Here is an 18,236-nt window from a genome sequence, read left to right on the forward strand (position 1 = left end):
TGTCCATAGCCTAGTTGACAGCTTCTATAGAGTAGTTACTGTCGTGTGATCAGGAGGTTACAGGTTCGAGCCGTGGAAACAACCTCTCAGAGCTTAGTGTCCTCAAATTTTAGAAGCTAGAAATATGAAGTTATGCAAGAAGTTAAAGACCCTAGAAAATAAGCAATTCATCATCTCTTGATCATATAAATAGCTGCAGAAGCAATAGCAAAGTCAATCTTGTGACTCTTCTTTAAGCTTCAAAGTATGGCTGATATCCAAGGCTACTTGTTGATCTTCTATATTTGGCTAGCTTCTTGCATATTTCTCTGGTTTCTGTTCAGAAACAGAACGAATTCTCGCCTTCCTCCAAGCCCGTTTGCTTTACCTATCATCGGTCACCTGCACCTTCTTGCTCCAATTCCTCACCAGGCACTACACAAACTTTCAAACAGGTATGGACCATTGATCCATATAATGCTTGGCTCTGTGCCTTATGTTGTTGTTTCATCACCTGAAATGGCCAAAAATTTCTTAAAAACTCATGAAACATCTTTTCTAAATCGACCACAAACAGCTATTGTAGACTACTTGACTTATGGCTCACAAGACTTTTTATTTGCACCTTATGGACCTTATTGGAAGTTCATGAAAAAAATAATCATGTCTGAACTCCTTGGTGGTCGTACGTTAGACCTACTTCTTCCTGTTAGACGTGATGAAATAAGATGTTTCGTCGAGTTATTGTTACAAAAGGCCAAATCAGGGGAGACAATAGATGTAGAAGCTGAGCTTCTGAGGGTCACAAATAATGTAATCTCAAGAATGCTAATGAGGGAAAGGTGTTCGGAAAATGAAAATGAAGCTGGGAGTGTAAAGAAACTGATTCAAGAGATAGCTGAACTCTCTGGGAAATTTAATCTGTCGGATTATATTTGGTTCTGCAAGAACATGGATTTGCAAGGTTTTGGAAAGAGGATCAAGGATCTTCGCGCAATGTTTGATCAGATGATCGAGAGGATCATTAACGAACACCAAGAGGCAAGAAGGACGAGAGATCAAAGCAACGATGGAAGTGAATTCGTGAAAGATCTTCTTGATATTCTTCTCGATATAGCGGATGATGAACACGCAGAGATGAAAATGACAAGAGAGCACATCAAAGCTTTCATCCTGGTAAGTTTCTAGTCTGTTATAGTGGATAAAGTTCAATGACCATATGCGAAGTTAACTATAAATGCTTTTTTTGGCCTTAATGCATCAGAGGAAAAAGAAAAAAAAAGTAGCTACTGCCAATGTTCGTATGAAACGACTAAAGATAGCATAACAAGAAATATTTGAAGATCATTTATAATTTGTTCATGAACAACAATTAACAATTATCAAATGCATCTAAACTTTGAAGGGCGAGCTTAGCGTAACTGGTAAAGTTGTTGTCATGTTACTAGGAGGTCACGAGTTTAAACAGTGTAAACAGCCTCTTGCAGAAATGTAGGATAAGTGTGCGTACAATACACCCTTGTGATCCGGCCCTTCCCCGAACCCCGCGCATAGCAGGAGCTTAATGCACTAGACTGCCGTCTAAACTTTTAAGCTCTTGGGATGAATAGCTATTTTGCCAGCCTGAGCAATGAGATAAATGTCAAATATCATGAAAATATCACAGTAATCAAATAGTTCATTTAGGAACAGCATATGCTTTTCGTTGCTACTTTGTCACCAATTATCATTGAATTGTTAATTAATAAGTTGGTATCTTTCTAAAGCTTTTTCATTGTGATAAAAGTTGAATATCAGTAACTTGTAGACTATTTAGAAGACTTAAAAGAATTCTGATGATGATAAAATCATTTGCTGTATTGTTACATCCATATATCTTACTTAACTTTCTCGTTCAACATGACTAAAAATTGTGGATTAGATTTCATTTTTTAACAGGACATATTTGCTGCTGGCACTGATACCTCAGCAGTCACAACAGAGTGGGCACTTGCAGAGCTGATTAACCATCCAAACATTATGCAGAAAGCAGTAGAAGAAATTGATACTATTATTGGAAAGAACCGACTTATCGAAGAATCAGACATCACAAGCCTCCCCTATCTTCAAGCCATAGTTAAAGAAACTCTGAGACTACATCCTACTAGTCCTATAATTGGTAGAGAATCAAGTGAAGACTGTTCCATTGGTGGCTACCATATACCGGCAAAAACTGGACTATTTGTCAATGTTTGGGCTATTAATAGGGATCCAAACTATTGGGAAAATCCACTTGAATTTAAACCAGAAAGATTTCTCAGTGAAGAGGGGAACACAAGAGGTCAATTGGATGTTAGGGGACAGCACTACCAGTTTCTTCCGTTTGGGAGCGGGCGAAGAGGCTGTCCTGGAACTTCATTAGCATTACAGGTACTTCAAACAAGCCTTGCTGTCATGATTCAGTGTTTTGAATGGAAGGTCAGTGGTGGAGTAAATGGTAAAGTGGACATGGAAGAGGGAACTGGCTTCACTCTTCCTAGAGCTCATCCTTTGAATTGTATTCCAGTGGTTAGGCTTAATCCATTTCCATCAATGTAATAACAAGGAAATACCCACTTTAGATTGTAGTTGGAAATGTACAATCTCCACCCAATCTTTAGTTCATGTAATTGACATCTTGCAACTGTACTCTAACTATGATAATTTGGCAAGAGGAAGCAAAAGATTTACTGAAAGATGATGAACTGACTATTACACAAGATAATAACAGAGTCCCTATGAGAGAACTCCTATAGGGAAAATACAGACCCTATAGGAAGACATAGTGTAACTGTGGCATCAAAGTTTTCACAAAAAATTGTAGGTGGTGTGAAGATAATTCTTTGAGAAGCTTTTTGACTAAAGTGGTCTCAGGAACATTTCTAGTAACAGCTCGGTAATCTAAAGAACAACGGTCAATGATGCATTATTTTTGGGGAAAAGGGTCAAAATATCTTTCTATTATGCGAAAAAAATCATATATGCCATCCGTTATATGTACGGTCGATTTCTGCCCCTAATGTTAAAAATTTGGTGCAAAAATACTCCTTCGTTAGAACTCTCCATCATGGCTAATATTATCCTACATGGTCTGACATTTTGCTGAAGTGGGCGCCAAGTCACATGTCACCTCACCACTGTCCCAATACTGAATTGAGTCTGCAACAATTAAGAGAAGAAAAGAAGATAGAAACAACATTCAAGATCCAATTTTTGTTGCCCTCTTCTATAACGAAAGAAATGACAATGGCTCTGAAAGTTTATACTTAAGGAATTCGATAACGCACGTCCTTCACCACCAACACGAACTATTCAGCCATCAGAATCTAACCAATTAGGGGGGGAGGGGGAGGAAGGAAAAAGAGAATTAAGAAAACAGATTAAACTGATGTGTTTTATGAGCCTTCGAAGAAATAAATGTACACATCAAACTGTCACGATCCGGATTTCCCACCCTCAGGAGTGGTGATGACGCCTACTAGTGAAAGCTAGGCAAGCCAACCATTTGTATTATTTACCTTTTTCCCATTTTAATCCTCTAACAATTAAGAACCAACATTATGGAAACAACGGAATTTAATAAGCAGAAGAACAGAATATAACCATTTAAATATTACCAATACAAATCCTTAAGCATAAACTACCCAGAACTGGTGTCATAATTTCACAGACGGTCTAGGAATACTACAAATAAGGGTCCGAAAAATAAATACAACGATGTCTTTGAAAGACATAAATGAAACAGGACGAAAGGATAGAAGGAGATGCCAGGGCCTGCGGATGCCTGCAGGACTACCTCGGATCTCCGAATGGACTGAAGGTAGCAACCCAAAGCTAAGGTTCGTATGCTCCAGTACCGGGATCTGCACACAATGCATAGTGTAGTATCAACACAACCGAACCCCAAGTGATGGTAAGTGTCTAGCCTAACCCCGGCGAAATAGTGACGAGGCTAGGACCAGACTACTAAATGATCCTGTGTAGTTAAATCATATACAGCGGAAAATAAAAGCAAAACTTTATAATTAAAAATAGGAAGGGGGAATCATGATGCGGGGGAACTACGAATAGCAACAGAAACAAATAATTAAATGTAAAGAACATCATAACTCAATTATCAATAAGAATCAGAAATAACAGACAAGTACACGGCATCACCCTTCATGTTTTTACTCTCGTCCTCACCACAAAATTAATAAATTCGGCACGACATCACCCTTCGTGCTTTTACCTCACATAATCATGACACGGAATGATCCTTCGTGCATTATCACTCATATAAAGGCACGAAATTGTACATCGTGCGACACGGCATCACCCTTCGTGCTTTAACACTCTCTCACAAAAATCATACACGACATCACCCGTCGTGCTTTAACAGTCTTCCTTACCCAAACAACCATCACTAAGCAATAAGGGCAAGGAAATAAATAAAATCACAACAACATCGCGGCAAGGGAGACAATATCATAATCCTGTTCTCTTTTCACATTTACTTCACAACTCAATTCACAACTTGAGTAAAATCTCTATAATGTTCAATTGCCAATAATACTTCAATAAATCATTTTACAACTTGAGACAACGCTCTTCAATGTTCAAATGCCAATGTTACTTCCATAAACCTTGTTCAACAATAGAAATCATCACATAAGACATGAACAATACAAAACGGAGTCACAATAATCATAGTATAAGACTAACGGGCATGTTTGACACCAATGTATATATACTCGTCACCATGCCTATACGTCGTACTCAACAACTAGCACATAGCAAATAGGACACAACTCCTAATCCCTCAAGCTAGGGTTAGACCAAACACTTACCTCGATGCCACGAACACAATTCAAGTCTCAACTACCGCTTTATCTCTTGTTTCCACCACCAATTCGCTTGTATCTAGCCACAAATTACTTAACTATATCAATAAATGCTAAATGAATCAATTCTAATGCATGAAAATAAGTTTCCCAAAGATTTCCCCAAAAAGTCAAAAATCGACCCCGGACCTGCTTGGTTCAAACCCGAAATTCGGACCAAAACCCGATTACCTATTCACCCCCGAGCCCGGATATATAATTGATTTTAGAATCCGACCTTACTTTGAGGTCTAAATCCCCAAATTTCAATATTCGTAGGTTTTACCCAAAATTCCCAATTCCACCATGAAAACCCTAGATTCTAGAGTGAAATCTTGTTAAAAGAAGTTAAGGAGTGAAAGAAATAAGTTAAAAATCACTTACTAGTGTTTTTGGGGAAGAAAGGATGTTTGAAAAATCGTCTCTTATGTTTCAGGGTTTTGAAAAGTGAAAAATAACTGAGTCCCGTTTAAATGCTCCTCCCAGACCCCCTCCACGGACCGCATAAAAAGGACTGCAACCGCGGAGCTCCACCGTGGATCGCAAGAAATCGAGCGCGGCCGCGAAGGCTTGGCCTTGCTCATCGCGGACCACATAAATACCACCACGGTCGCGAAAACCCCAGCACGGTCGCGAAGGTTCCACCGCGAGACCTGGCTTCAGAGACCCGCAACTTCTCTGAACCTGCAACTTTTTCTAAGTGTAAAAGACATCCCGAAACCTATCTGAAACTCACCCGAGCCCTCGAGGCTCCAAACCAAATATGCATACTACCTCAAAAATATACTATGAACTTACTCGTGCGATCAAATCACCAAATTAACACCTTTAACAACGACTTTAGCATCAAAATCAAAGAAAGATCTCATGAACTCTTAAGTTCAAATTTTAACAACCGAAGGTCCGATTTACGTCGTTTCAAGTCCGTTTCCTACCAAATTTGACAGGCTCAAGTTAAATCACATATATGACCTTTACCGGGCTCCGGAACCAACATATGGGCCCGATACCATCATATTCAATTACATTCAGATTTCTAAAAACTCTAAAATTTTCAGTTAAACAATTTTCTTCAAAAATTCATTTCTCGGGTTTGGGACCTCGGAATTCGATTCCAGGCATACGCCCAAGTCCCATATTTTCCTACGGACCCTCCGGGACCGTCAAATCACGTGTTCAGGTCCATTTGCCCAAAATGTTGATCGAAGTCAACCTAAATTCATTTTAAAAGCAAAATTCACCATTTTCACAGATTTTCACATAATGACTTTCCGGATACATGCCCGAACTGCACACGCAAATTGAGATAAGACAAAAAGGAGGTTTTAAGGCCTCGGAACACATAATTTATTTCTAAAATAAGTGATGACAAGGTCATCACACAAACAAAGCAATTTGACCACAGAGAAAAGAAAATTGCCACCTCTGGCTGATACTTCATGTGTTAATCTTCTAGCAAAAAAAAATTACTTGACAGATAGGAAACAGTTTTTATCAACAGATCTAAAATCCAATAATCCATATTAAACAACTCCCAAAAAAGTTGTATATGCACAAACAATGGATAGTTATACATGTAAACCCAGAATGCATTATCGTACCCAGAAATAGTTCAAAGAGAACAGCGCATCGCCCATTCATTGAGAAATTTATTTTAGCCAATTAGTCACATATTAAGGCAATCCGTTTACTATATTTACGAGTACACATACAAGAAACAGACACATTATAGGAGTCAAAGGATGGGGAAAAAATAAAACCTTTCCGCCAAAATAAATTGACTCAACGTTGATGGCAACAGAATCGATACTTGAATTAGAATATGCCATTACACTCAGCTTATCTGCATCTGGAGGTAATGGTTTTGGTGGTTGGGTGAAGGAGAAGTGGTGATGGAAGAAGAAGCGAGGCTAGGAGGATAAAATGGGGTTGGGGGCGGTGAGGTGGGAGCTTGGGGGCGGTGTGATGGGACCTTAGCGTCCACCTCAGCAAATGTCATGCCATGTGGTATAGTGTTGGCCATGGTGGAGGGTTTAACGGAGGAGGATCCTAAATGATTTTTTTAGTATAGTAGATGCGTATTTTTGACCATTTTTCCTTATTATTTTGATGAACCATCATTTAGCAGCAGATTGTGGAAACAACTTTGCAGTCATGCATCAAAATATCCCGGAGAAGTGTGAAACATACTTCGCTTGTGAGAGGAGGCCTTTTGCATCTCGATGAATTTCAATCCTAAGAAAGTAGGATAAAGGGCCAAGATCTTGAAGTAAAAAATAGGAAGCCAAGGAAGAGATTACCTAATGTAACATTGAAGAATTGTTTCTTGTAAGGATGATATGATACATAGCAGTATAGCACTACTAGAGCTATGGTGAGCAAAGAGGGAAAGATCCGAGTGAGACTTAAAAACCTTGTATTAAAAAGATAGGACATTTGATAAAGACCTCTTCTTCAAGTTTGCCTTTGCCTTGTAAAAAGACAATGTCGAAGTTCATTTGATATACGACCAAATTGTGCTGAACTGCAAGTGAAAACAACAAGAACGGTTGGAGGCTTGACCATGGATTAAAAGTTCAATGATAGTCAAGACCCGGACGTTGATTTACTCCTCGGCAATCAATTGAGCCTTATACTTGTTAACCGAATCGTCGACGTTCTTTTTTATTCTATAAATTATCTTACAATCGATAATATTTTTCGTTACAATCTCGGGGAACTAATTTCCACATTTGATTCCGAATTTGTAATATGGCCAATATTTTGGCTAGTGGAGTGCATCTCACGTAACCATAAACGTATATACAAAGTAGACCTTGTTGGCAATATTCTTTGGGACCCAAAAATATCGCATTGTGTGGTGGATATCATTTGCACAACTTGTATTTTTTCTTTTACACCTTGGAGGCCAGGTTTTTTTGCCTATGAAAGAAAATGCCATTAGTTCATTTTAGACACACCACCAATACTTGAGTCTTCATTACTTGTTTCTTCCTCTCTCCTTTATTGATAGTTTTTTGTAAGAGAGTTGAGTGTCGGAAAATACTTGTGTGATCCCCTTTCTTTGGAGTGATCTTGTGAGATTATTCTCGCGGGGGTATTTGGGATTAATTAGAGTATTTACTCTAATTTTGTACGGTCTTTTCTACTCTTGTTTCTATAGTGAATTTGCTCCTCTCCGTTTGTGGATGCAGGTCACACTGACAGAACCACGATAAATTGGTGTCTTCTTTATATGCTTTAATTGTCGTTGTTATCAACTTACATTGTCTTTGTTATTGTCATTATAACATTGTTTGGCTAAATTTCGCACTACGATCCTAATAAATTGGTACTAGAGCCGGATCTAATCGGGTTTGTTTCAGTAGTCAATATGACTCTAACAAAGACTTATGTTGAGAAATTTGATCGATGTGAAAACTTCAGAATGTGGTAATTAAATATGGAAGCTATCATAATTCATGATGCTTAAGATTTGGCAATGTAAGGAAATGAGAAGAAACCAGATAAAATAACGGACGAGGAGTTTACTGTCATTGACAAAAAGGCAAAAGTGTGTATCATTTTAAATCTCTCAAATGAGGTTTTGCGTGAAGTTGCTACAGAAAACTCAGCCAAAGGCATATGGGAAAAGTTGAAAATCCTGTATATGAAAAGAACAGTAGAAAATAGGCTTTACCTAAAGTAAAAACTCTAAACTTTTTGTATGGCTGAAGGAACCTCTATACTTACACATCTTGATATTTTTGATTCTCTTCTTATGGATTTTAGTAATATAGATGCTGAAATCAAAGATGATGATCAAACTATGTTATTGCTTGTTTCCTTACCCCAGCCGTTGAAACATATAAGAGATATTATGCTTTATGGAAAGGATATATAAAGATATCAAATCTATTTTGAAATCAAAAGAATAAATAGATAGAGATATTACTGGGAAAACTAGTGGGAACAAAGGGGAATGATTTTTCATAAGAGGTAGATCTAATAAGAAAGATTCAAGTAGTGAAGGACCTAGATCGAGATCAAAATCCAAATACAGAAATGTCATGTGCAAATATTGTCATAAGAAAGGTCACATTATTTCTGAATGATTTAAATCGAAAAACAAAGAAACGCATACACAAAAGAAAAATGAGCACAAAAATACTAACACTGCCGAAACAAGTGTAGCTATGGATGAGATCGAGGAAACGCATACACAAAAGCAAGTGTAACTAATAATAGTTTCAAATCTAACAATGAGTAGATTTTAGATTCTGGTTGTTCTTATCATATGTGTTCCAATAAATTTATATACTACATATAATTCTATTGGAGGTGGAGTTAGCTTGATGGGCAACAATGCTGCCTGCAAAGTTATTGGAAAAGGTACAGTCCGAATCAAAATGCACGATGGTGTGGTGAGAACTCTCACCGATATTAGACATGTTCCTGACTTGAAAAAAAATGTCATCTCTTTGGGCACTCTAGAATCTCTTGGGTGCAAGTATACAGGTGAAGGTGGAGTTCTGAAATTCTTTGATGGTGCTCTTGTGATCATGAAAGCACGCAGATCTGATACGTTGTATACTCTATTGGGATCTACTATTATAGGTGCTAATGTAGTTTCAATATCAGATACATCCGATTTTGACATCACCAAATTATGGCATATGAGCGAAAAATGCCTTTGCATCATCAGCAAAAGAGGTCTCTTATGTGGCCAAATTATAGGAAATATAGAGTTCTGTGAGCACTGTGTGTTCGAAAAGCAGAAAAGAGTCAGCTTCAAATCTCCAGCAATTCATATAACAAAAGGTACATTGGATTATATTCATTCAAATCTTTGGGGTCCTTCACATACCCCATCAAAAGGTGGTGCCAGGTATATGTTAACTTTTATTGATGATTATTCAAGTGAAGTTTGGGTTTATTTTTTGAAAAATAAAAGTGATTTTTTCTTAACTTTCGAACAATGGAAAGTTTTGATTAAGAAGCAAACAGAAAAACAGGTTAAGCGACTTAGATCAGATAACGGTTTGGAATTTTGTAATGATGAATTCAACGAATTTTGCAAGAATGAAGGAATTGCTCGACACCGTACTGTGAGAAAGACACCTCAGCAAAAATGGTGTGGTAGAAAGGATGAATATAACTCTCTTGGAAAGGGCTCGCTGCATGATTTCAAATGTTGGATTGACAAATACCTTTTGGACAAAAGCTATCTCTACAGATTGTTATATTATCAATCGTTCTCCTTCTGCATCCTTGAGCTTCAAGACTCTAGAGGAAATTTAGTCAGGTACTCCTGCTAATTAATCTGATTTTAAGATATTTGGTTTCCCTGCATACATGCATGTAAATGATAGAAAATTAGAGCCAAGGGCTAAAAAGTGCATTTTCCTTGGGTATGCATCTGGGTGAAAGGATACCGACTATGGTATCCTGATCCCAAGGCACCAAAATTTATAATTAGCAGAGATGTAACCTTTGATGAATCCTCTATGTTACATTCCATAAAAGAGTCTTCTAGTTCTTATAATACAGATAAAGGAAAGAGTACATAGAAGCAGGCGGAGGTTGATATTGGCATTCCTTCTGAGCCAAGCTGACCAACTTTGTAACAAAATACAGTTGAAACTCCTGAAGTTGAGCCGGAAGCTAAAATTCCTGAAGTTGAGACTCCTAAACTTGAACCGGAAGAAGAGGAGTATTCTATAGCCAAACATAGACCAAGAAGAGAAAGTAAATAACCATTAAGGTTTGGTGATTATGTTGCATTTGCTTTTTCAGTTGCACAGGAAACTGAAGAAATTGGAGAACCATAAAAATATTCAGAAGCAGTTTCTGGTGCTAATTCACCTAAGTGGCTGATTGTAATGAATAAAGAAATAGAGTCTCTCCACAAGAATGGTACTTGGTCTCTAGTGAAGCCGTCATCGGGAAAGCGAATTGTTGGTTGCAAATGGGTCTTCAAGAAAAACGATGGTATTCCAGGGGTTGAAGATACGAGATAAAAGGCGCGATTAGTTACAAAGGGTTGTATTCAGGTACAAGGATTTGATTTTAATGATATTTTCTCACTTGTTGTTAAACATAGTTCTATTAATGTCTTACTTGACTTAGTTGCCATGTATGATTTGGAATTAGAACAGCTTGATACAAAGAAAGCTTTCTTACATGACAAACTTGAGGAGCAAATATACATGCATTAACCCGAAGGATTTGAAATTGAAGGAAATGAAGATCATGTTTGTTTTGTTTACCATGAAAATGGTAACAATAATTAAATTTGTAAATAGGATTCTAAAAATACATGATCTATTCCCAAGCTAGTTGTTAGAGCAGTTGATGCTAAGAACATAAAGCTTAACGATGAAATGCGAGCTAAAACAAGACAGTAATCAAACCGAAGGGGCCTGTTGCCCGGATGCAAAGCCGGTCGATAAGGACCTCGGAGTCGGGACCCGAATCGAGCTCGAGCTATCGGGGGAAACCGGGAATAGGATAACAATTAAGGACACGGTCAAGCAAGGCTCTTTACGGCCAAAGTTAAGCAATATAGCATGAAATAAGTAAGAAGACAATAGATGTTAAAGCGGCCTTGAGCCAGTGAGAACGAACAAAATAGAAGAGAGAGAGAGAGAGAGAGAGAGAGAGAGAGAGTTATTATTGTTTTAGTGGAGAAATGGAGCAACATTAGCCCTTTACAAAGTGGTATGGGTTCCCCTTATATAGGCGAGGGAACACGGTATGGTACAAATATGTGGAGATTAAACACAAAGTACGGAGATGGGATGGTTTGACGTGATGCCTCAGCATAGGCTCTGGATAGGCCAGGACTGTCATACGTAGCCATGTGCCTTGGGGGCTTCCACCTCCGTCCTGGCTTCAGTCTTCGTTTCCTCTGAGTCTGGCTCCGACGAGCCCCGAGGTCGGGAACTTGGTCGCGGCCTCCCTCCCTCGGGGTCCCGAGGCATGCTTCTGAAATGTCCCGACAGCGAGAAATCAAGTCTTCTGATTTCGTTGCATACAGATAGTCTCCGCATTTCCCATAATGAAGAGATGGGAAATGATTCTGACACTTAACTCTTTGAGTTTCTTTCGGCGACGACGTACCGATAATGCGACTCCTGGCCTGAGCTTCACTATGATTGGACATCCACATGCTCGTGCTTTTCAACTTCATTCATTGCACTCATGATTCTCATTTTTTGAGGTGAAGGTACCGCCGTCGTCTCGATTTTCCATGGATGCATTAATTGCATCCGTCGATCAGCCTTCCAAAGCCTAGATGAACGTGTCGTAATCTCCTATAAAAGGGGGTGCCTTGGATTTTCCTTTCCTATCCCAGTGCTTCTGTTGGCTCGCTTGCCTTTCCCTTCTTATCATCTTCTTTCACCCATGAACATCATGCTAGGGGCTCTTGACCTTAAGGTCATTTGAAGGAGTTTCCTTAGACTGTGATGTGTCCTTCTGCCGGGGCTTCCCTTCGTCGAACATAAATGTGTCGTTCCGCTATTGTTGTGGTCGTCGGTATGCTGGCTCTTACTGCTGCTGCTGGGCCGAGGTGATAATGGATGAGGAGTCGGTTTCTCCTTTATATAGATAGCTGTTCGGATTATGCACCGCTCCTCACTCCTACTCGGTCCTGGTATGGCACTCATCCCTAGGGCTTTTTCTTTCCCAAGGTATAAAGTGTCACTACCGACCGCTGAGGCTGGAGCCCTCCGAATCTTCAACCTTTGGCTTCGGCGTCCCTCTACGTCCTCTCCTTTTCCTCTTCTTCATCTTCTCCGGTGGGGATCCCTCGGGGGATTGAGCTGGGAACCTATGGGAGTTGGAGATCGAAGGAGTTACCCTCGAGGATATATGCTCGAGGGTGCGGCACTCGAGGATGCTGATACCAGAGATGGACTCTCGAGGGTGGACCGGGAGCCGGAGTTTCATTGCATATACATCCTTCCGTTCCTCCGCTTTGGGCGTAGACTCCTGTAGGCTTTCTCAAGTTGTATGTAATGACCCCTTGAGGGCTTCTTGTACAAAAACTTTTTATGAATAAGAATATACCCCGTTGCTTTTTTCTTTCGAACTTTGCTTTGTTTCTGTATGCTCTCATTCCCTTCGAGGCCCTTTGAACGCTTTCTTTTATTTGTTGGCTGCTGATATCAGGCTTGGGCACGAGCGTCCGTCCCGAGCTAATCTTGGATTGATCTGATAGGTTCGGGCTATCGAGGCCCTTCGAGTTATATGGAGATCATGCATCGAATTCTGGGGCTTTCGGGAATATTACCCTAGATGAAGGTCATCTTCGGGTATCCGGGGGCCCCTATTGGTCTTGATGTAGATAGCGCCTTTAGAATGTATGGGATAGACTTCTGCTGAGGAGTTTGCCTGTATTCGTGCGCTTCCTCGGACCTTTTTGGAGCTTTCGCGATCGGAGCTTCCTGTGTTTATTCCTCTTTTCAGAAAGAGGGGATCACGAGACCAGGTACTTGCCTTGTGTCAAGTGTTGGCGTTTAAAGCTTCCCGAAGTCTGACTTCTTTGGGCTGGGGGTTCTTGACGTAGAGTGCTATCTTGAGTTCGGAGATAATATGAACGGCCCCTCGAGTCTTGACTCCTCGTTGAAGGATGTTTTCTTGATCGGGTATTGACCCGTCGATCTGTATCGAGGCTATTGGCTTCCTAGGGCCTGCCTCGGGCAGGCGAATCGTCGCTGCTTCTCGCATATATGTGGGGCGGGTTCAGCTTTTTTGCAAGACTTCACTATTTTTAGATAGCCGCCTTTCTACTTTGGCACGGGGTACTTCATCTCTTTAGGCGCAAAAAGTGTTGGTGCGCGTGCTTGCTTTGACCTGTTAGTTTCACCATAGTCATGGAAACCACTTCAGGGCCGATCCGGTAGGGGATGAGGGGTGCTACTCCTGGTGCTCAGGAACCGAGGGAGTTTGCTCTGGAGACGACATCTTTGATAAGAGAGGAACACCTGGAGATGGCGAGGAGATACTACGGGTGGAACGAGGGGATAACACTGCAGATGCTTTCCCTAGATGAGGGCATTGTGGACTCCACTGATGGATTCTTGAGCGTACCTATACCCTTTCGCATTTGGCCCCCTGATAGGGTCGTGCTTGATTTTTGCTTGAAGTATCGGGTTACCCTGGCACAGATTCATCCATCATTTTGGCAAACGGCGTTGATGATAAGGTTCATCGTAGAGAAGGTCGGGCTTGAATTCACGCTTGATCACCTTGTCAGGCTATATCGGCCCTTTCATCATCTAGGCCTGCTAACTCTAAGATGTCGCTCGTCCACGCCCTTTGTTATTGATGATGAGGAAAGCGGGTATCGAGAGTGGGCCAGTTGGTTTATCCAGGTCCGGACGACCGACATTATCCTTGTAGAGTTTTTGCCATTTCTCGAAGGGTGGAATTATACACGTGAGTGAGGCGTTTGGCGCATTTTCAGATTTCGCCTATAGCAAAAATCAGCTGAGTAATAATGTTGTCTCCCTTGTTGCTGCAACTTCGTGGACGTCGGGTGAAGTCTATGATCTTCCCGGTTATGTCCAGAAGCTGGTGACCCAATTGTCCTGTGACGAGTGTAGGTGGCGATCTGTACTTCGTACCGGATGAGGAGTGCAGTACCAAGGTATGTGTGTATGCTTCCTTTTCCTTGCCTTCGTATACCCAAGGTAATATTTTCCCCTTCCATTTGTATTGGATTCGCCATTTATAGATATCGGGCGGTTCTTTGGGATGGGGCACTCACGGTGTGATGGAGCCTTTAGTGGTGCTGGTCGGGCTCACATTTCCGAGGCAGGGGCGTCGCCTGGGTCCACTACTCCCGGAGTGCCTGATTCTCGACTGGCATTTCCTTTGAGAAAATACGACGTGCCCGATGTTGGTTCTATGGGGCCGCATGGGAAAGATCAACAGGAGTGTGTTCCGACTTCGAGGAAGTCCGTCGGCTTCATTTTGTGGCGAGTTCATGTACAGTTTCCCTGTGCCCCGTTCCCTCCTCCCTCTATTGAACCTTTCCTTATGCAAGCCTATGATGGGCTTAGGTCTGAGCTGCTCCGTCAAGGGTCCAAGCTTCAGAAAATTCTAGATGAGGGCGAATCCCTTAGGCTCACACTATGAGGAGTGCTGGAGCATTGGCGATATGAGGCGTGCTGGAGCTCACACTATGAGAGTTATTTGATGGAGCAGGTAACTTTCTGTAGTACATGCTTCGCTCCTTTCTAACTTTAAGGCTAACCCCTTTTGATGTATCAGTTGCAGAGAAAGGTAGAGGCCTTGGAGTACCTCAAAGGCGATGTCAACTATGTTAGAGTTGCTTGCAGGGAGCTAAAAGCTCAAGTGCAGGCTCGAACTTTGGAGGAGATGAGTGCCTCGGCTAAGGTTCCTGCCTTCAAGGTCCAACTCCATTTGACTCATGACAACGCCAAAGTTCAAGCGGATATGATTGGGAAACTCGAATATGATCTCTCGAAGGTCAGAGCCGAGATAATTGATGCCTGAGCAGAAGTGGCACTAAGCCGAACCAAGGCTGATCGTGAGATGGCAATTCGTATGAAGGATGTTGTTGATGCCCAAGCCGAGCTCAAGTGAGCCCTCGACCGGGGGAAGAGGATCGAGGAATATGCTCATTGTAGATCCCGAAAAGAGGTACTCGAGAAGGTCGGTGTAAGTGGCTTCGTCCTCTCGGAGGAATTGGCTTGAGCAAGGGAGGACGAGCGTGACGCTCGGTTATTTCTTGTTGATGTTGCGGAGGGCAAATTTGACAAGTTGTAGCCCTTTAGCGCAGAGTGTAGACTTTTCCATTTTGTCGCTCTAGATTTTGCCATTTTGTCGCTTTATATTTTGTCATTTTGTTGCTTTGCCTCTGATATACGTAGGGTATGCCTGTAGATGGAGAATGCGCTTTTTTTTGCACATGTAATATATAAGAAGAAACTTGAGGCTTTATTTCTTCTTTACCTTTTTTTTCTGTTGTTGCTTTCGATTGTGCAGGTTGGTTTTGGTGTTTGGCGAGATCCTCATAGGTCTGGAACGGATTGGACAGACCTGGGGGCTTTTAAGTGCGATCCTTGGCGTGAGTAGGTGCTGGGGCCTGCGTGTTTATCTCGGCTATTCAGGCTTAGTCTTCGAATCGGGCTCTGGCTCGAGCCTTCTTGTCCTCGAATTTTCTGTGCCCGTGCGGGCAGGTAGTAATCGTTTTTATCTCTTGCCCTTGGGCATTTGCCGTTCCAACTGTTTTGGGTCCAGTCTTCGAGTCGCATTGTGACTCGAGCTTCAATTGACCTCAAGTTCTTTCCTGCCTGCATGGGCAGACGATGATGGCCCTTTATGCTCTGTGTCAAAGTGACCTTACGGGCGCGTGGCCCGGCGGTTTACTCGGCCGGCGATAGTGGCACTTATGCCATGCCCTTAGGCGTATTGTAGTTTTTGGGTCCAGTCTCCGAGTCGCGTTGCGATTCAAGCTGTAATCGACCTTTAAACTTCCTCAATTTTCTGGTCGGCGGTAGTGGCACTCATGCCCTTAGGCATATTGCAATTTTCGGGTCTAGTCTCTGAGTCGCGTTGCGATTCGAGCTGTAATCGACCCTTAAATTTCCTCGATTTCCTGGCCGACGGTAGTGGCACTTATGCCATTTGGTCGTTGAGATCTTGTAGTATGTGGCCCGGAGGCTTGCATAGTTAACTATTTTGGATCCGGTCTCAGAATCGGGTTACGATTCGAGCTCATTTTAATCCTCAAGTTGTCAAATTTTTTTAGCTGGCGACAATGACTCTTACGCTGTTTGGTCATATAGACCTTTCAATATGAGGCCCATAGGCTTGCTTAGCTGACGACAATGGCTCTTACGCTGTTTTTGCCCGTGGGCTTTTTTGTAGGTTTTGTTTTCGCTTGTTAAGGTCTTTTTAGAGTATTTTTGCCTGACCCGTCGTCGGTTCCAAAGGAACATCGATTTCAAATCATTGTCAACGATGTTTCAAGCACCTTGTAAGGTTCATAGCTTGTAGGTCGAGTAGATCGACGCTGTTGCGGTTTGGAGTCAACGTGATCGGAGCTTGTTTTTGCCTGTTGAGGGAAGCCTGTTTTAACCGGTTCTTTCCAAAGTATATTCGAAACACTGGCCTGTGATTTTTAGTGACCGTTGGGCATCCCCGAGTCGCATTATTTTGGTTGTATCAGCCGTTTTGACCGTAGTCATGTGCGTTTGTCTGTAGCCATTTTTGATCCCAAGCGATATTTTAGGCGTCTACACCAAGGGTGTGGCTTTTAGGGATTCTTACAAATGCGATGTATAGCCTAAATTTTGGAGTTTTCATGCCTGTTGAGATCTTATAGTTTGTCAAGCCTATTGAGGTCATATAGTTTGTCATGTCTATTGAGGTCTTACAGTTTGTCATGCCTATTGAGGTCTTATAGTTTGTATGATTTAGAATAGATCTGGTTATGCCGCGTCTGCCTGCTAGGGGTCTTACAGTTTTGGATTTTCAAGTGCTCTGTGATTGGCGACAGTATCTGAGTCATTGAGTTCGTTTAATATTGAAGACCGCTTCTCGTGAACTCGGAGTTGCATTGTGAGGGCTTTGTGAGCCCGGGGTTCCGACCCTGGGGCCGTGTGGGCGTTGAACCGTTTAAGTATTCGAGTATCTCGGGACGTATTCAATAGAGAGGCCTTTGCTGCGAATATGCCGAAATAGCCTTTTTCGAAGTATGAAATGCCGAAAAGATATTCTTTAATGCTTGGCGTAAATATAGGCTGTAAATACATGTCGTCTCGTTGCTGTGAGCTCGGCCCGCATGGGTGCGGTTCCTCTGATCATCTGATCCATTTACATGATTCCATTTTGAAACTTAGCCTGCCATTTATTGGCCTTTCCGATGGGATGGTGTCCTTAAGAGAAGGCCATCGCACGCCATCTGGCTGTAGAAGAAAAGCCCGCGATTTTGTGGTATCCTCTTCTGGGGGGTGTGCTGCTCTACTAATAATCTTGCTGGCAAGATTCTCTTTAGGTTGGAAGTCTGGTTGAGGGAAGAGGGCATGGGGGCCCCGCAGAGGCCTCGAATCTCCGAGTGGAGTTAGAACTTATGAATGCCTCGGCTGCCTGCCTGCACATAGGTTAGCAAAAGAAAAGAAACAATAAGGGAGCGGAGTAGTTCTTCCCTACTACGGGATGTGTAAGCGACATTTTGAGGTCTAGTATGTTTCTGCCGTTTCGAGGTGCGAGCCCTTAATATAGCCTTCTGCTGTGTGCAACCAGGCTTGGCCAAAGATGTGGTTCTGCTCACCCTTTGATCCCTTCGAGGGCGGAGGCATTGATGCCGGTGATGGGTCATGTGGTGAGGGATTTCCTCTCGTCGCGTGTAGCTTCTTGTCG

The 18,236-nt window shown here is 41.8% G+C and overlaps 1 protein-coding gene and 1 long non-coding RNA gene across 2 annotated transcripts; one reads left to right on the forward strand and one right to left on the reverse strand.

Moving 5' to 3' along the window:
- Positions 1-153: 153 nt before the first annotated feature.
- LOC104243839 (cytochrome P450 93A3-like) lies at positions 154-2,693 on the forward strand. Its single transcript, XM_009799104.2, has 2 exons — positions 154-1,155; positions 1,918-2,693. Exons 1-2 carry the CDS (start codon positions 247-249, stop codon positions 2,554-2,556), a joined length of 1,548 nt encoding a protein of 515 aa, XP_009797406.1. The 5' UTR covers positions 154-246; the 3' UTR covers positions 2,557-2,693.
- Positions 2,694-3,572: 879 nt separating this feature from the next.
- On the reverse strand, positions 3,573-6,867 carry LOC138886848 (uncharacterized). Its single transcript, XR_011405771.1, has 2 exons — positions 6,620-6,867; positions 3,573-3,860 (listed from the first exon to the last, which is right to left on the reverse strand). It is a non-coding gene; the product is annotated as an uncharacterized lncRNA (long non-coding RNA).
- Positions 6,868-18,236: the final 11,369 nt, after the last annotated feature.

Source organism: Nicotiana sylvestris, chromosome 3 (genome assembly GCF_000393655.2).
Source record: "Nicotiana sylvestris chromosome 3, ASM39365v2, whole genome shotgun sequence".
NCBI lineage: Eukaryota > Viridiplantae > Streptophyta > Magnoliopsida > Solanales > Solanaceae > Nicotiana > Nicotiana sylvestris.

Bases quoted from the DNA above. Each gene is read 5' to 3' on its own strand.
- LOC104243839 (XM_009799104.2), top strand. From the start codon at position 247: ATGGCTGATATCCAAGGCTACTTGTTGATCTTCTATATTTGGCTAGCT. The intron at 1,156-1,917 runs GTAAGTTTCTAG...ATTTTTTAACAG, and splicing joins ACATCAAAGCTTTCATCCTG to GACATATTTGCTGCTGGCAC.